The sequence below is a fragment of the Mandrillus leucophaeus genome, unplaced genomic scaffold (assembly GCF_000951045.1).
Source record: "Mandrillus leucophaeus isolate KB7577 unplaced genomic scaffold, Mleu.le_1.0 Scaffold74, whole genome shotgun sequence".
NCBI lineage: Eukaryota > Metazoa > Chordata > Mammalia > Primates > Cercopithecidae > Mandrillus > Mandrillus leucophaeus.
In genome coordinates, this window is record NW_012108030.1 from 1,961,883 (window position 1) to 1,976,807 (window position 14,925).

Sequence of the window (14,925 nt, forward strand, 5' to 3'; positions counted from 1 at the left end):
TCCCTCCCCGACCTCCCCGAGGGCCAGCGAAGAGAACGGGCTGCCCCTGCTGGTTCTGCCGCCGCCCGCCCCCTCGGTGGATGTGGAAGATGGCGAATTCCTTTTCGTGGAACCGCTGCCTCCGCCCCTGGAATTCTCCAACAGTTTCGAAAAGCCGGAGTCGCCCCTCACGCCTGGGCCTCCCCACCCGTTGCCCGACCCACCTGCCCCGGCCACCCCGTTACCCCCTGTGCCACCCCCGGCTGTGGCCGCAGCCCCTCCCACCCTGGACTCCACCGCATCCAGCCTGACATCCTATGACAGCGAGGTGGCCACCCTGACCCAGGGGGCCTCCGCCGCCCCTGGGGACCCCCCTCCACCAGGCCCGCCTGCCCCAGCAGCACCGGCTCCCCCTGCCCCACAGCCCGGCCCAGACCCTCCGCCTGGCACGGATTCTGGCATTGAGGAGGTGGACAGTCGGAGCAGCAGTGACCACCCGCTGGAGACCATCAGCAGTGCCTCCACGCTGAGCAGCCTATCTGCCGAAGGTGGTGGCAGCGCAGGGGGTGGGGGCGGGGGTGGGGCCGGTGTGGCCAGTGGGCCGGAGCTTCTGGACACCTATGTGGCCTACCTGGACGGCCAGGCCTTTGGGGGCAGCGGCACTCCCGGCCCGCCATACCCTCCTCAGCTCATGACTCCCTCTAAGCTCCGGGGCCGGGCACTAGGAGCCAGCGGAGGCCTGCGGCCTGGCCCCAGTGGGGGACTCCGAGACCCTGTCACCCCCACCAGCCCCACCGTCTCGGTGACAGGGGCTGGAACCGATGGGCTGCTGGCCCTGCGTGCTTGTTCAGGACCCCCCACGGCAGGCGTGGCTGGCGGTCCGGTGGCTGTAGAGCCAGAAATCCCACCGGTGGTGCCCTTGCCGACGGCCTCCTCTCTGCCTCGGAAGCTGCTGCCCTGGGAAGAGGGCCCGGGCCCACCGCCACCACCTCTGCCTGGTCCCCTGGCCCAGCCTCAGGCCTCAGCCTTGGCCACAGTAAAAGCCAGCATCATCAGTGAACTCAGCTCCAAGCTTCAGCAGTTTGGGGGCTCCTCGGCAGCTGGTGGCGCTCTGCCCTGGGCCCGAGGAGGCAGCGCGGGAAGCGGAGACAGCCACCACGGGGGAGCCAGCTATGTCCCGGAGAGGACCTCCTCCCTGCAGCGGCAGAGGTAAGCGGGGGGCTGGTGGCCAACAAGGGAGGCCAGAGGGGTTGATGGCATAGCTGTGTCCCTTTAGGGTCTCAGGGTGGCAGAAAGGAAACAGAAACCAGGTTGGCAGGAGTCTGCTCTCGAAGAAGCATGCTTCCACAGATACTTTCTTTTTTTTTTTTCTCTCTTTTTTTTTTCCTTGAGATGGAGTTTCACTCTTGTTGCCCAGGCTGGAGTGCAATGGCACGATCTCGGCTCACCACAACCTCTGCCTCCTGGGTTCAAGCGATTCTCCTGCCTCAGCCTCTTGCGCCACCACACCCAGCTAATTTTGTATTTTTACTAGAGACGGGGTTTCTCAATGTTGGTCAGGCTGGTCTCGAACTCCCGACCTCAGGTGATCCATCCACCTTGGCCTCCTAAAGTGCTGGGATTACAGGCATGAGCCAACATGCCTGGCTCTTTTTCTTTTCTTTTTTTTTTTTCTCAAAAAAAAAGGTCTCACTCTGTCACCTGGCTGGAGTGCAGTGGTATAATCATAGCTCACTTGCAGCCTCAAACTCCTGGGCTTAAGCAGTCCTCTGGGACTATAGGTGCATGCCACTATGCCTGGTCAATTTTTCTTCTTTTCTTTTCTTTTCTTTTCTTTTCTTTTTTTTTTTTTTTTTGAGATGGAGTCTCGCTCTATTGCCCAGGCTGGAGTGCAGTGGTGCAATCTCGGCTCACTGCAACCTCCATCTCCCAGGTTCAGACAATTCTCGAGCCTCAGCCTCCTGTGTAGCTGGGATTACAGGTGCCCGCCACTACACCTGGCAAATTTTTGTATTTTTAGTAGAGACGAGGGGTTTTGCCATGTCGGCCAGGCTGGTCTTGAACTCCTGACCTAAGGTGATTCATCCCACCTCGGTCTCCCAAAGTGCTGGGATTACAGGCATGAGCCACCATGCCTGGCCCTGGCCAGTTTTTCTTAAGCTTTTTGTAGAGACCAGCTATGTTGCCCAGGCTAGTTTCAAACTCCTGGGCTCAAGTGATCCTCCTGCTTTGACCTCCCAAAGTGTGATTACAGGTGTAAGCCACCTAGTCCAGCCTTTACATTTTCATTTATTTCAGTAGCTTCTGTTGTCTCCTCCCATCACCATCACAACCTACATCCCATGATGAACAAAAAGTTATTAACAGGCTGGCCATGGTGGCTTATGCCTGTAATCCCAGCACTTTGGGAGGCTGAGGTGAGCAGAGCATGAGGTCAGAAGAGAGAGACCATCCTGGCTAACACGGTGAAATCCCATCTCTACTTAAAAAAATACAAAAAATTAGTCGGATGTAGTGGTGGGTACCTGTAGTCCTAGCTCCTCAGGAGGCTGAGGCAGGAGAATAACTTGAACCTGGGAGGCAGAGGTAGCAGTGAGCCGAGATCGCACCACTGTGTTCCAGCCTGGGTGACAGAGTGAGACTCCGTCTCAAAAAAGAAAAAGTTATTAACAAAGGAGACTGGAGTGAGACCTGCTTATATTTGTTTCCTTGGTGAGCTGTGACTTCTTTCTGACAGTCCCTGAAATCTGTAAGTCCCTTGAAGCCAGTGTGGTTCAAGACAGGATGCAGTTACAGGTGTGGTTCTAGAGCCCACCTTCTCGGCTTCCAGTCCCAGCCCTGCACTTTCCACCTGGGTGATCTTAGGCAAATGAATCCACCTCTCTGTAGAACGGGGATGGCCTAGTGCCAGCCCAAAGAGTTTTTAAGAGGATTTAATATGGGTTATTGTTGTAACATGAGATGGGGGAAGAGGGAGGCCTCGAACAAGAGCCCAGCAACTTCTACATGGGGAAATACAGGATGATGCAGATGTTTCCCAGAGCAGCCACTTAGCTGCATCGCCACAGAATTCGAGCCCATTCAAGACCTTCTAGTCCTAGAGAAAGTAGAGTTACATTTCTGGTTCAGATACACAGAGGGTTGGGAGCAGTTTTTAAATATCCTTGTCTATCTACAGAGTTCACTCGAATTCTGTTTGAAGGTCTGCTATCCAAATGTGTCTGACCTTCAAATGTGGGTTCAGGGAGGGTATAGTTGGGGCAAAAGAAAAGAAAAAGGAGGCTGGGCACAGTGGCCTGCATCTGTAGTCCCAGCTACTCAGGAGGCTGAGGTGGGTGGATCACTTGAGCCTGGAAGGTTGAGGCTGCAGTGAGCTGATATCACACTAAGGCACTGCAGCCTGGGGAACGAAGTGAGACCCTGTCTCAAAAAAAAAAAAAAAAAAAAAAAAAGGAGAGAAAGAAAGAAAAGAAAAGAAAAAGGAAGTGTATATTATCAGAGCAATTTGAATCAATGCTCCTAAGTTGTAAAAATAAACAAACAAACAAATGTGGGTTTGTTAGGCCTTTAAGATCTGAATGAAATTGATTGAATATTCTTAAGTATTCTGGGTAGAGAATTTTTTTTCTTTTTTTTTTTTTGTTTGTTTGTTTGTTTTCCCACTGCTTGTAGCAGCAATAGAAAGGATGCTTAATTCAGTCAACAAACACATTAATTATTGATTCATGATCTGTGTGTGCAGAGTGCCCTTCTGGGTGATGGGATCCCCTGCTGGACAGAACAGGCAAAGACTGTGCAACCCCATAGTCTGGGGACATAGGAGTGGGGGCGGGGCAGTAAACAAAATAATTGCAACCATCCTTAAAAAAAAAAAAAAAAGCTACCACAATGGGATGGTTGGAGAAGGTCTCTCATGTAACAGACAAGATGGGCAGAGTAATGGAAATGGAGAGGAAGCAGCTGCCCGGGGCAAGAGTGAGCCAGGCAGGGGGAGCGGCCAGTTCAAAGGCCCTGAGGTGGGACAGTGCTGGAGGAGAGGGAACAAAAGGGATGAGGGGAACCTTTTTCTCCCCTTGTTTCTTCTCTCTTTCATCTCCCTCTCTTCATCTCTCTCTCTCTGTGTCCCCTGTCCCTTCCATCTCTCTCCCCTGGATGCTCACCCTCTTTTTGTCTCTCTCTCACTGTCTCCCCATCTTTCACTCTGCTATGACTGGCCATAACCTGAAAGGCAGTATAGAATAGTGGTGAAGAGCTCAGACTTTGGTGCCATATAACCGGGCTCTGCCACTTCCTGTGTGTCCTTAGGCAAGTTATTTAACCTCTCTGTGCTGATAATAATAGTAACCTGCATCAGGGCTGTCGTGGGGATTAAATTGAGATGCAATCATGTAAAGCACTTAGAACAATGCCTGGCACACGTGAGCATCAGTGAGCGGTGACGATTATTATTATTATCACTTAATGTCTCTTTTTCTTTCATCTCTCTTAACTGTCACCCTCTCCCTGTCCTCTCATCTTTCTCTCCCTTCATTTCTTTCCTCGACGGCCATCTAACCCTTTGCTCCCTCCATTTCTTCCCGTCTCTCTCCTCCATTTCTCCCCCTACCCTTATGTCTCTCCTCCTCTCTCCCTATATCTTGACCTCTGCCTCTTTCTCACCCCTGCCCTTGCCCCCTAAATCCCTGTCCTCCCCCACTGCCCCCTTGTCACATTCCAGACTCTCCGACGACTCCCAGTCCTCGCTCCTCTCCAAGCCTGTCAGCAGCCTGTTTCAGAACTGGCCCAAACCACCTCTGCCACCGCTCCCCACCGGAACAGGGGTCTCCCCTACAGCCGCTGCGGCCCCAGGGGCCACCTCACCCTCGGCCTCCTCCTCCTCCACGTCCACCCGCCACCTCCAGGGCGTGGAGTTCGAGATGCGGCCCCCTCTGCTCCGCCGGGCCCCCAGCCCCTCGCTGCTGCCCGCCTCGGAGCACAAGGTCAGCCCTGCGCCCAGGCCCTCCTCCCTGCCCATCCTGCCTTCTGGACCCCTCTACCCAGGCCTCTTTGACATCCGTGGCTCCCCAACTGGAGGGGCAGGAGGCTCGGCTGACCCCTTCGCCCCAGTCTTTGTGCCGCCACACCCGGGGATATCCGGAGGGCTCGGGGGAGCCTTGTCAGGGGCCTCGCGCTCCCTCTCACCGACCCGCCTGCTCTCGCTGCCCCCGGACAAGCCGTTTGGCGCTAAACCTCTGGGGTTCTGGACCAAGTTCGACGTGGCTGATTGGCTAGAGTGGCTGGGTTTGGGGGAGCACCGAGCCCAGTTCCTGGACCATGAGATCGATGGCTCCCACCTGCCCGCCTTGACCAAGGAGGACTATGTAGATCTAGGTGTGACCAGGGTGGGCCACCGCATGAACATCGACCGGGCTCTCAAATTCTTCCTGGAGAGGTGATGGCTGGCCTGGACGGACCAGCCCCGTCCACAGAACTCTTGAGCCTGCTGGCCTCTTGACCTCTGACCCCTGACTGTCATTCTCTCCCCCGGGCCAGGGACTCTGTTCAAACTGCGCCCTGCCCTCGTCTCCCAAGGCCAGAGGTCACTAGGTGGCCCAATCCAGGCCGGACATTTGCACCTCACTGAAGGGGGGCAGCTGACACAAGACTGTGTGTGTGTGAAGCGGGGAGCGGAGGGGGGTAGGAGAAATTACGGAGGGGGATTGAGAAGGAGGGAAGGGCCTATTCTGGGAGGAGGGGACAGACAGAGCCATAGAGGGTCAGCCCTGAGCCTGACTGGATGGGGACTGTCCCCCAGGCCGCAGGGGAAGGGGGTGCCCTCAGATTCCACCACCTGCCGCCCCTCTAACCACCCTTCCCACTCTCTCCAGGCCCCTCAGCTCTTCCCCCTTCCCCTCTCCTCAGCACACACAGCTGCCCCCCTCAGCCTCTTGCACGCTCCGTTGCACGCCTGCTCACCTCTCTCCCCTCCCCTCCCTGGGCTGCAATTTTGCACAAATTTGCCCTCTCGCTGTCTTGCACATTCTGCCTTTGCTTCCGGCTGGCGAGGCCCGCTCAAACACACTCTGTTCTCCTCGCACACGCTGCATTTCCTTTCTCATGCTCCATGCCTCCTGCTCTGATTCTCGCTGCTTACACACTTTTCCCCTACCAGGGCCCTCCTTTACACACTCCATTTCACATCTCCTCCTCCCCGCTCGCTCTGGACCCTTGTTGCAGACACACTTGGGACACATTTTCCCTCCCCCACTCACAGACTCCATGCACATCATTCATTCTCTGGAGTGCCCTGCTCTTTGCTCACCCCTTGCACACTTGCTATCTTATGCATCCTTCCTGACACACTCTTACCTCCATTTTCTTACGTTGAAGCACTTTCCCTTCTTATTCTTAAAAACCCCAGATTCTTCCACTCCCCACCTCTCCCCTCTCACCGTGACACTCCTAGCCCTCCACCCCTCCCCCCTCTTCCCTCTTGCCCCTTTTGCACCGTCACTTTTGGTCACACCTTTTGCACACTTGCCTCCCAGGAACTGTGTTTCTCTCACAAATGCTCATTCTCTTCTTCTTTGCCAGGCTCCCACTCCCTTGCCCCTTTCTGTTTGAAATCTTTGCCCCTCTGCATTTTTGATTCTTTTGTGAACCCTCTCGCACACTTGCTTTTGCACATGCGCCCCCGCCCCCCGCATTTTCAGTGCTCTCTGGAAGCCTTGTTTCTCCCCCTTTAATAATGTTCTTGCACTCCATGACGTGGCTGCACACCGCATCTTGTCTTTTCTACCTGAATGAGAGCTCTACCACTTCTTTTCCTTTTGCAAACTCATCTCATTCCATGCGCTCTTGGGCTGTAACATTTCTTTTCCTGACACCCTTATTTGTTTTTTCCTGTTGACAAGCAGCTCTTGCGGCCATTCTCATTCGGATTCTCTTACCTCCTTAAGCTCTTTCTCTTCCTGGTGAGAGAAGACCCTATGCACACTGGCTTCCGGCTCACCATGCTTCCACACTCAAGCCTGTCCCTGCCTCCAGCCCTCACCCTCCCTCTTCTCTTTCCTGTCCTTCCTGGGCCATCTGTCCATCCCTTTTGCACGAAGATGCCCCTCTCCTAACCTGCCCACTCCAAGAAGCTCCCTCTCCCTCCAGCATGGCTGTTCCTTCCCGCACGCTTCCTCTCTCCCCTTTTTCCCCGGGGCTTGGGAATTTTAAGCCACCCCTCCCCCTGAGAAGCCCCCTCCCCTGCTGTGGGTAAAGCGGGGAGGGCATTGCCCTCAGGTCCCCCCCCATGTTCAGCTGCCAAAGAAGGGAGCTCCCCCTCCTTCCCCAAGCCCATTCCCCCTCTGCTGCCCCCTACCCCCGAGAGGGGGGGGCGCTCCGTCCATGAGGGGAGGGGGCTTGCAGCCCCCTCCCCTCACCATGTCAGGGATCTGCGGGGAACCTCGTGGGAGGGTCGTGGGAGGGGGGAGGGGTGTTGAGGAGAGGGGCAGAGGACGCGCTGGACCCCTACCCGCCCCCTCCCCCTTGTCGGATGCCCCCAGTCCGCAGGGGGCCTGCGCGGCGCCCGTCTATCAAGGGCTTGTTCATTCTGGATGGGTGCCGCGGGGTTGGGGAGGGCGTAGGGGGTGGGGAGGGGGGAGGAGAGGTCGGGGTGGGAAGTGGGGAGGGACCGAATGCGGGGACAGCGCGGGATGGAGAGGAGAGAAAAAGCAAAAAGAGGAACAATAACAAAAGAAGAAAATATAAAAAACAGAAAAAAAAAACCACAAAACCCCTAGAACACACAAAAAAAATCCAGAAAAAAAACCTGAAATAAAAGCCCGAGAATTGTCTTCCAAGGGGGGTGGGAGGGGAAGAGGAGGGTGGCGGATGAGGACGTCTGATTCTGAGACAGGGCTCGGCACGCGTTGAAAGCCCCGGTGCCCAGGTCTTCCCTTCCGCGGGCCTCAGTTCATCTCTCAAGGGATTGGGACCCAGGAGTCCACGTACAGGGACTGGAGGAAGATTAGGGAGGCGGGATTATAACAAGGGGGTTCATTCCTACCCCCCATCACCTCCCTTCCCCTGACTCCCGACCAAGATTTTGCAGAGAGAAATGGCTTTTGTACCAGGTCATTCTTTATAATTAAACTCACAGTATCCACCCCCTCGAGCCGGCCCCGCCTCCTTCCTGGGAAGGCAACGCCCCCTATCCTCCTGGGCTCCGGGTGGGTGGCCCCAGCCCGCGGGGCGGTGCGCAAGTGCAGCCGGGGCCGGCCCGGGCGTCAGGCCTCCTCGTTCGGCTCCGCCCCCAGGGCCTCGAGCATGCGCCGCCGGACCAGGGAGCGGCGCAGGTGCAGGCGGTAGTCACCCAGCAGGAGATCGTCGTGGCGCACGAGCTGGTGCGCGAGCCCGCGGGGACTGAGGCCGGAACGCAGCAAGCGCGAGCGCGTCTGGAAGTCCGTGACCGCGATGACCCACCTGCAAGGGGGGTGGGAACGGAAAAGGAACTCGTAGGTGGTTTCAGCCCCGGCTTTGATCGTCGAAGAGTACCTGCCTGGTCCCTGGAGTAGTTCACAGCCCCTGGTCCAGCAGACAGTCGCTCCGTCCCTAAACTCCCCTCCAGCCCTGCCCTCTCGCCTGGGTCGATCTAGGCTCCTTACGCTCTCTTAGCCTGGTTCTGCGTCCTAATCACTGTCTGCCGAGACTCCATCTCAAACCGCTCCAAGGCCCGACCCTCAACTGGCGACTGCAGGCTCCACCGTACCCTAGGCACTCCAGGCCTGTCCCCACCCTATCACCCCTGGCCCCACCTCTACCATGTGCTCAGTCCCTTCAACCCCCTCACAGCTGCCTTTCCAGGCTCAGACCCCTATCCCGGTCACTACTGGGTCACTCAAACTCGGGCCTCTAACTCACTCCAGATCCCTCCTTCTCTCTGATCTCACCGGACCCTGCCTCCAACCGCGCTCACTCTTGGCCCCGCCCCTCGGTGGCTCTGCACCAATCTCGCTCTTATCTAGTCGCTCCTGGCCCCGCCCTACCACACTTTCACTCCACCGTCGCCCCTCCTCCCAACGGCTTTACACCAACTACGCTCTTATCTAGTGGGTCTCGGGCCTGCCCTTCAGCGCCCTTACACCAACCACGCTCTTATCTAGTCGCTCCGGGCCCCGGCCCCCACGCTTTCGCTCTTGGCCACGCCCCTCAGCGCCCTAAAACCAACCACGCTCTTACCCAGTCGCTCCAGGCCGCGTCCCCGCCGCTTACTCACCGGTTCCGGCGGCCAGCAGTCCCACAGATGACATTCATGTTCTCAAAGCGGATGCTGCTCACGCGCCCGCTCTCCATGGCCCCCGGTAACTGGGCCTCCAGCGCTTGCAGTACCTCCAGGTGGGTAAAATCCTCCTCGGGCTGCGGGTGTCGGAGAGAGAACCTCAGCCCGTGACCTCCTGGTTCATTTTGGGTTCAGAAGTCACCACCCTAAACCCCACCTGCAGAACCTGCCACAGAGTTCCAGGTGGCATTTGAGGGGCAAGGATCCCAGAATACTGTCGCTATTGTCAAAGGAGACGACAGATTATCTCTCAGATGGGAAAGCATCTACTGTCACTCCAGGTCATTCTCCAAAAAAATCAATTCTCACCAAGCCGATTTGCCCAAAAGTCAATGAACAGTTGGCTGAATGATTCACCAACTTAGCCAACTTTACGAATCTACCAAAAACTTTCCCAGCAATTTGCAATGGATCCGACTGAAAACTCTTGAAGATTTCTGCCAGGATTTAAATTGCACACCTTTCCTTTTATATTCGTATTAGCATTTTAAGAATGTTCAGTAGTCAAAAGATAACAGTCATAGGGGGTTTTGATGTCTTGTCAATCTATTTAACATTCAGAAACATGTACTGATCACTAAACACATTTACAACATGTGATTAGCATGTCAAGGGTGATAACAGTTGTCATAGCACATAAAATTGCTGAGGAACTAAAATGAAATGAAAATTTTCATGATTTCACTGAAAAATAATGTCACTTCCAGAAAGGCATTCCTTGACTGGGGTGAGAGGGGAGGCTGGAGGGTCCCTTGCTCAAAGCCACAAAGAAGTGGAGTGATAGGGTGGAGACTGATCCCTAAAAGGAGGACGGCAATCCCTGTATGCAGGGTGGAGAGTCACACGGGTTAGCTGAGAGGGTACCTTGGAGGCCTGTGCCTGGCACACAGTAAGCACCCATTGACATTAGTTCTTCTCATTCAATTATTGAGTGCCTGGGACCCTAATATATACCTCTTCTGATTGAAGGCAGGGATGACCAGTTTGCTGAATCTGTCAAAAACACGAGCCCCTTCTTTCCTTCCTTCATTCCTTTCCTTCCTTCCTCCCTCCCTCCCTCCCTCCCTTTCTCTCTCTCTCTCTCTCTCTCTCTCTCTCTCTCTCTCTCTTTTTTGACAGAGTCTCACTCTGTCGCCCAGGCTGGAGTGCAGTGGCACGATCTCAGCTCACTGCAACCTCCACCTCCTCCCGGGTTCAAGCGATTCTCCTGCCTCAGCCTCCCCAGTAGCTGGGATTACAGGTGCCTGCCACCACACCTGCCTCATGTTTGTATTTTTAATAGAGACTGGGTTTCACCATGTTGGCCAGGCTAGTCTCAAACTCCTGACGTCAGGTGATCCACCCACTTCGGCCTCCCAAAATGTTGGAATTACAGGCGTGAGCCAGCGCGCCCGACACACATTGGCTTTTTCTTGAGTTTTTGTTATATTTGTAAACTTTACAGAATTTCATAGTACGTGGATTAGTAGGACTCCTTTTGTCCTCCCTCCCTGCCCCCCTCAGCCTCCCCTTTCTTTGCGCCTTGGTCTTCCCTCTGACGTGAGCCGTAGATTTCATGACTGAGTCTTTGACAAATTCACAATCAATTTTCAGCAAACTGTCCTGGTGCCAAGCCCACAGCTCTTAAGCCACAGAGCCTGAATTTAAACTCTGGCTGCACTGCTTCTCAGCCTGTGCCCTTCCCACCACCCCACCAAAACTGTGCCGAAAATAAGGGCCCAGATCCACTCACCAAGGTCTCCATGCAGAGGCAGAGGGGCTGGGCAGCTGGTGGTGTGGGGAACTTCCGGATGCACGGGAGTTCTCGGTCCAGTGCCTCGTACTCTGCAATGACCTGCCGCAGGTACTGCTTCCTAGGGAGACAGCGAGCAGGCAGGGACCTCTGAGGTCAGGATTCGCTGCCATCACATTTGGAGAAGCGGAGGACAGAGGTCATGGGGGCCAGGGACAACTCACGAGGATTTGATAGGCCTGCTCAGGCTCCGAGCCTGCATCTCCTCTGGGGTCTCCAGGTCCATAAGGAGGGCTCCTGAGGACAGAGAACCCAGTGTCAGCTGCCCTGAGCCCTCCTCAGCCATGATTCTGCTTAAATGGCCATCACCAATTGCCTGCCCATGCCACACCCAGAATAGCTTGTATGCCAGACACTGAGCTACTGTCTCTTAGCTCCAAACTCTCTTAGCTCCACACTGGCTCTGTGATGCCTGGGTTGAGACTCTACTAACCACATTTCTCCTTCAACAGCTGGGTTCCTATTAGGCTCTGCCTAAAGGGGCGCCAGAGGGAGGCTGCAAGGCAGGAGGAAGCAGGAGGAACTTGCTCCTTTTTGCTTCCCCTTCTGGTCACCCCAGACTTCCTTCTTCACTGTGGCAGCATCACTTCAGTAACAACACTTGAAACCAGTTTTCAGGGATTTTTTTGTTTTTTGTTTTTGCTTTTGTTTTTGAAACAGAGTCTTGTTCTGTTGCCCAGGCTGGAGTGCAGTGGTGTGATCTCGGCTCGCTGTAAGCTCCGCCTCCTGGGTTCATGCCATTCTTCTGCCTCAGCCTCCTGGGTAGCTGGGACTACAGGCGCCCGCCACCACACCCGGCTAACTTTTGTATTTTTAGTAGAGACAGGGTTTCACTGTGTTAGCCAGGATGATCTCGATCTCATGACCTTGTGATCCGCCCGCCTCGGCCTCCCAAAGTGCTGGGATTCCAGGCGTGAGCCACCGTGTCCGGCCCAGTTTTCAGTTTTTCCAACACTCTCAATCAGTCTCCTGATTGGAACTTGACTGATAACAGTTCTCAAATATTGACCCTTTTTGACCACCCCACCATCAGTTAACTGGTCTCTCTCTTATGGCCAAGTGCTGGTTGTTCCATGCACTCCATTTTCCCCTTCCCCTATAATCCTACAGTTTTACCCAGCACATGGCTTCCCAGCTGGAGAAAACAGTTCCTAGACTCCCTTGCAGCTAACTGTGGCCATGTGACCAAGCTCTCACCAATGAAGTGTTAGCTGGAGTGAGAGATGTAACTTTGGAGTCATTTGCTTTAAAGATTACTGCTTTTCTTGGACTCTTTGCCCTTTCTCTTGGACTGGAATGTGGATTAGCAATAACCCTTCTTCCACCATGTTTGGATATGGCAAGCAACAATATGGGAGGAACTCTTATCTCTAAATCTTCTCACTAAGCCAAGATGTCCCACCAATCCTGCCTTCCATTACACAAGAGAGAAGTACACTTCTGGTTCTTGACCAGCTGAGGCAGGTAACATAGCAACACCCTAGCTCTACAAAAAAAAAATTTTTTTTAATTATCTGGGCATGATGTTGTGTGCCTGTAGTCCCAGCTACTGAGGAGGCTAGAGTGGGAGGATCGCTTGAAGCCAGGAGTTAGAGGTTGCAGTGAGCCATGATTGTACCACTGCACTTCAGCCTGGGTGACAGATAAAGAGAGAAAGAGAGACAGAAAGAGAGAAGGAAGGCAGGGAGGGAGGGAGGGAGCCGGGTGTGATGGCTCATGCCTGTAATCCCAGCACTTTGGGAGGCCGAGGCGGGCAGATCATGAGGTCAGGAGTTCGAGACCAACTTGGCCAATATGGTGAAACCTCATCTATACTAAAAATACCAAAATTAGCCAGGTGTGTTGGTGTGTGCCTGTAGTCCCAGCTACTCGGGAGGCTGAGGCAGAAGAATCGCTTGAACCCAGGAGGCAGAGGTTGCAGTGAGCCGAGATTGTACCACTGCACTCCAGCCTGGGCGACAGAGCGAGACTCCATCTCAAAAACAGAGAAAGAGAGAGAGAAAAGAGAGAGAGGGAGTGAGGGAAGAAGGAGAAAGAGAGGAAGCGAGGAAGGGAGAAAAGAAAAGGAATACACTTCTGTCTTCTTTATGATGTTGTGTTTTGGGGTATCTTTGTTATAGCTGCTGAAAGAGAGGAAAGCAGACCCTGCCAGCCAGGCTCTGGTGCTCTCCTGCCAAACATAAAACATTTCCCAACATCAAGCAAGGCCTCTCTGTGACTGTGATGGACTGAGACAAAGCAAGACCACTCCTGAATCATGTCTCAACACAACAAAGCATCAACATTGTCCAAACCACAAAAATAACCAAAATCCTCCCCCGCCCGCCAGCTCAGAGCTGACAGCTGCTTTTTCATTAACCCCAGCATTTGCTCCATGTACCCCTCCTGGTTCCCGGTGAGATGAAGATTCCCAGTCACAAGCTTGCCCGTGCTTTCCATCAGCCTCCCATCCTGAGCAAAGCACCACTCCCATGAACCCTCCCCCGTCACCTGACACAGCCCGGCTCTTGCAATAAGTCCTTGCTAACACCCTTGTACTGAGACAACCCGTGTGTGTGTGTGTGTGTGTGTGTGTGTGTGTGTGTGTGCGCGCGCTGTCTCTCTCATTACAATAAGTCAGCACATTCAACTGGGTTTAACTATAGTCAGTGGTGTGTTGGTACATGTTTCACAACAGGCTGTCTCGCACACTGTCACACACACATACGGTAGACACGTACTCCAGGGCCCACCCCCAGACCTACTGGATTCAAATCTACATTTTCACAGGATCCCCTTCCAGAAACACCTACCCTCATTATTTTCTTCCAGCCAAACCGGCCTCCCTCCATCCCTCAAACGCAGCCATCTCCTCCTCAAGTCTGTCCACGTAACAATATAACTATGTGCTTACTGTCCCTTTTATATGCCAAACACTTTTAAAAATATTTTCCACTGTGGCTGGGCGTGGTGGCTCACGCCTGTAATCCCAGCACTTTGGGAGGCCAAAGTGGGCAGATTATCTGAACTCAGGAGTTCGAGACAAGCCTGGCCAATGTGGTGAGATCCCGTCTCTACTAAAAATACAAAAAATTAGGCAGGCATGGTAGCGCTCACCTGTAGTCCCAGCTACTCTGGAGGCTGAGGCAGGAGAATTGCTTGAACCCAGGAGGCAGAGGTTGCAGTGAGCCGGGATCATGCCACTGCACTGCATCCTGGGTGACAACGCAAGACTCTGCTACCAAAATAAAATAAAATAGAATGGAATAGAATAAAATACTTTCCATTGCATCCTCACAACAACCTTCTGAGGTAGTGTTGTTTAACACATGATGAAACAGAAGCACAGAGAGGTTAAGTGACTTGCCTAAGGTCACACAGCACAAAATGACAGAATAAGGATAAAAATGTAAGCATCTGGATCCAGATCTCAATCTCCCCAGGTGGCTTCCTCTCACCTCACTCACATCTAGTCTCCAAACTCCTCTCCCTCTCCAGTTACCCCAGCAAGGTAGAATTTTGAAATGTATATCTGGCCCTATGGCCCCCTTCCTCAAAACCCTTCCAGGACCTTTCATTGTCTTTGAGATGAATAAAGTCCAAAGTCCTTCCAGTGACCATAAGACCACACGTGATCAGACCCTGCTAATGTCTTAAGCCTGATCAAGCACAATCGTCCTTTTCACCGCTGCAGTCCAGAAATGCTGTTTTTCTGCGACTTGGACTCTGTCTGACCCCTACTGCTGCAGGATCTTGGCTAGTGCTGTAACTGCATGGACCTCTCTTCCCCCTCATTTGACTCATCAAGTCTCCCCTGAGGGTCCGCTGATGCCATTCCTCATAGCACAGTATGTTTTCACTCACAGTG

At 53.9% G+C, this 14,925-nt stretch overlaps 2 protein-coding genes across 3 annotated transcripts in view; one reads left to right on the forward strand and one right to left on the reverse strand.

Annotated features, from left to right (window-relative positions):
- The window catches only part of SHANK1 (SH3 and multiple ankyrin repeat domains 1), a 56,676-nt gene extending 51,262 nt beyond the window's left edge, over positions 1 to 5,414 (forward strand). The window contains exons 23-24 of the mRNA XM_011966056.1: positions 5 to 1,188; positions 4,697 to 5,414. Of these exons, the coding sequence (XP_011821446.1) occupies positions 5 to 1,188; positions 4,697 to 5,414 (1,902 nt within the window). The remainder of the gene's footprint in view (positions 1 to 4; positions 1,189 to 4,696) is intronic.
- A 2,652-nt stretch (positions 5,415 to 8,066) lies between these two features.
- The window catches only part of LOC105528949 (chromosome unknown open reading frame, human C19orf81), a 10,181-nt gene continuing 3,322 nt past the window's right edge, over positions 8,067 to 14,925 (reverse strand). The window contains exons 2-5 of one of the 2 annotated variants that reach the window (XM_011965963.1): positions 11,243 to 11,315; positions 11,019 to 11,139; positions 9,224 to 9,363; positions 8,071 to 8,430 (exon numbers count right to left, since the gene is read on the reverse strand). In XM_011965963.1, the coding sequence (XP_011821353.1) occupies positions 8,235 to 8,430; positions 9,224 to 9,363; positions 11,019 to 11,139; positions 11,243 to 11,315 (530 nt within the window). In that variant the 3' untranslated portion in view covers positions 8,071 to 8,234. Of the gene's footprint in view, positions 8,431 to 8,768; positions 8,879 to 9,223; positions 9,364 to 11,018; positions 11,140 to 11,242; positions 11,316 to 14,925 lie in introns of those variants that run through there. The other variant, XR_001004434.1, reaches the window with a different exon arrangement.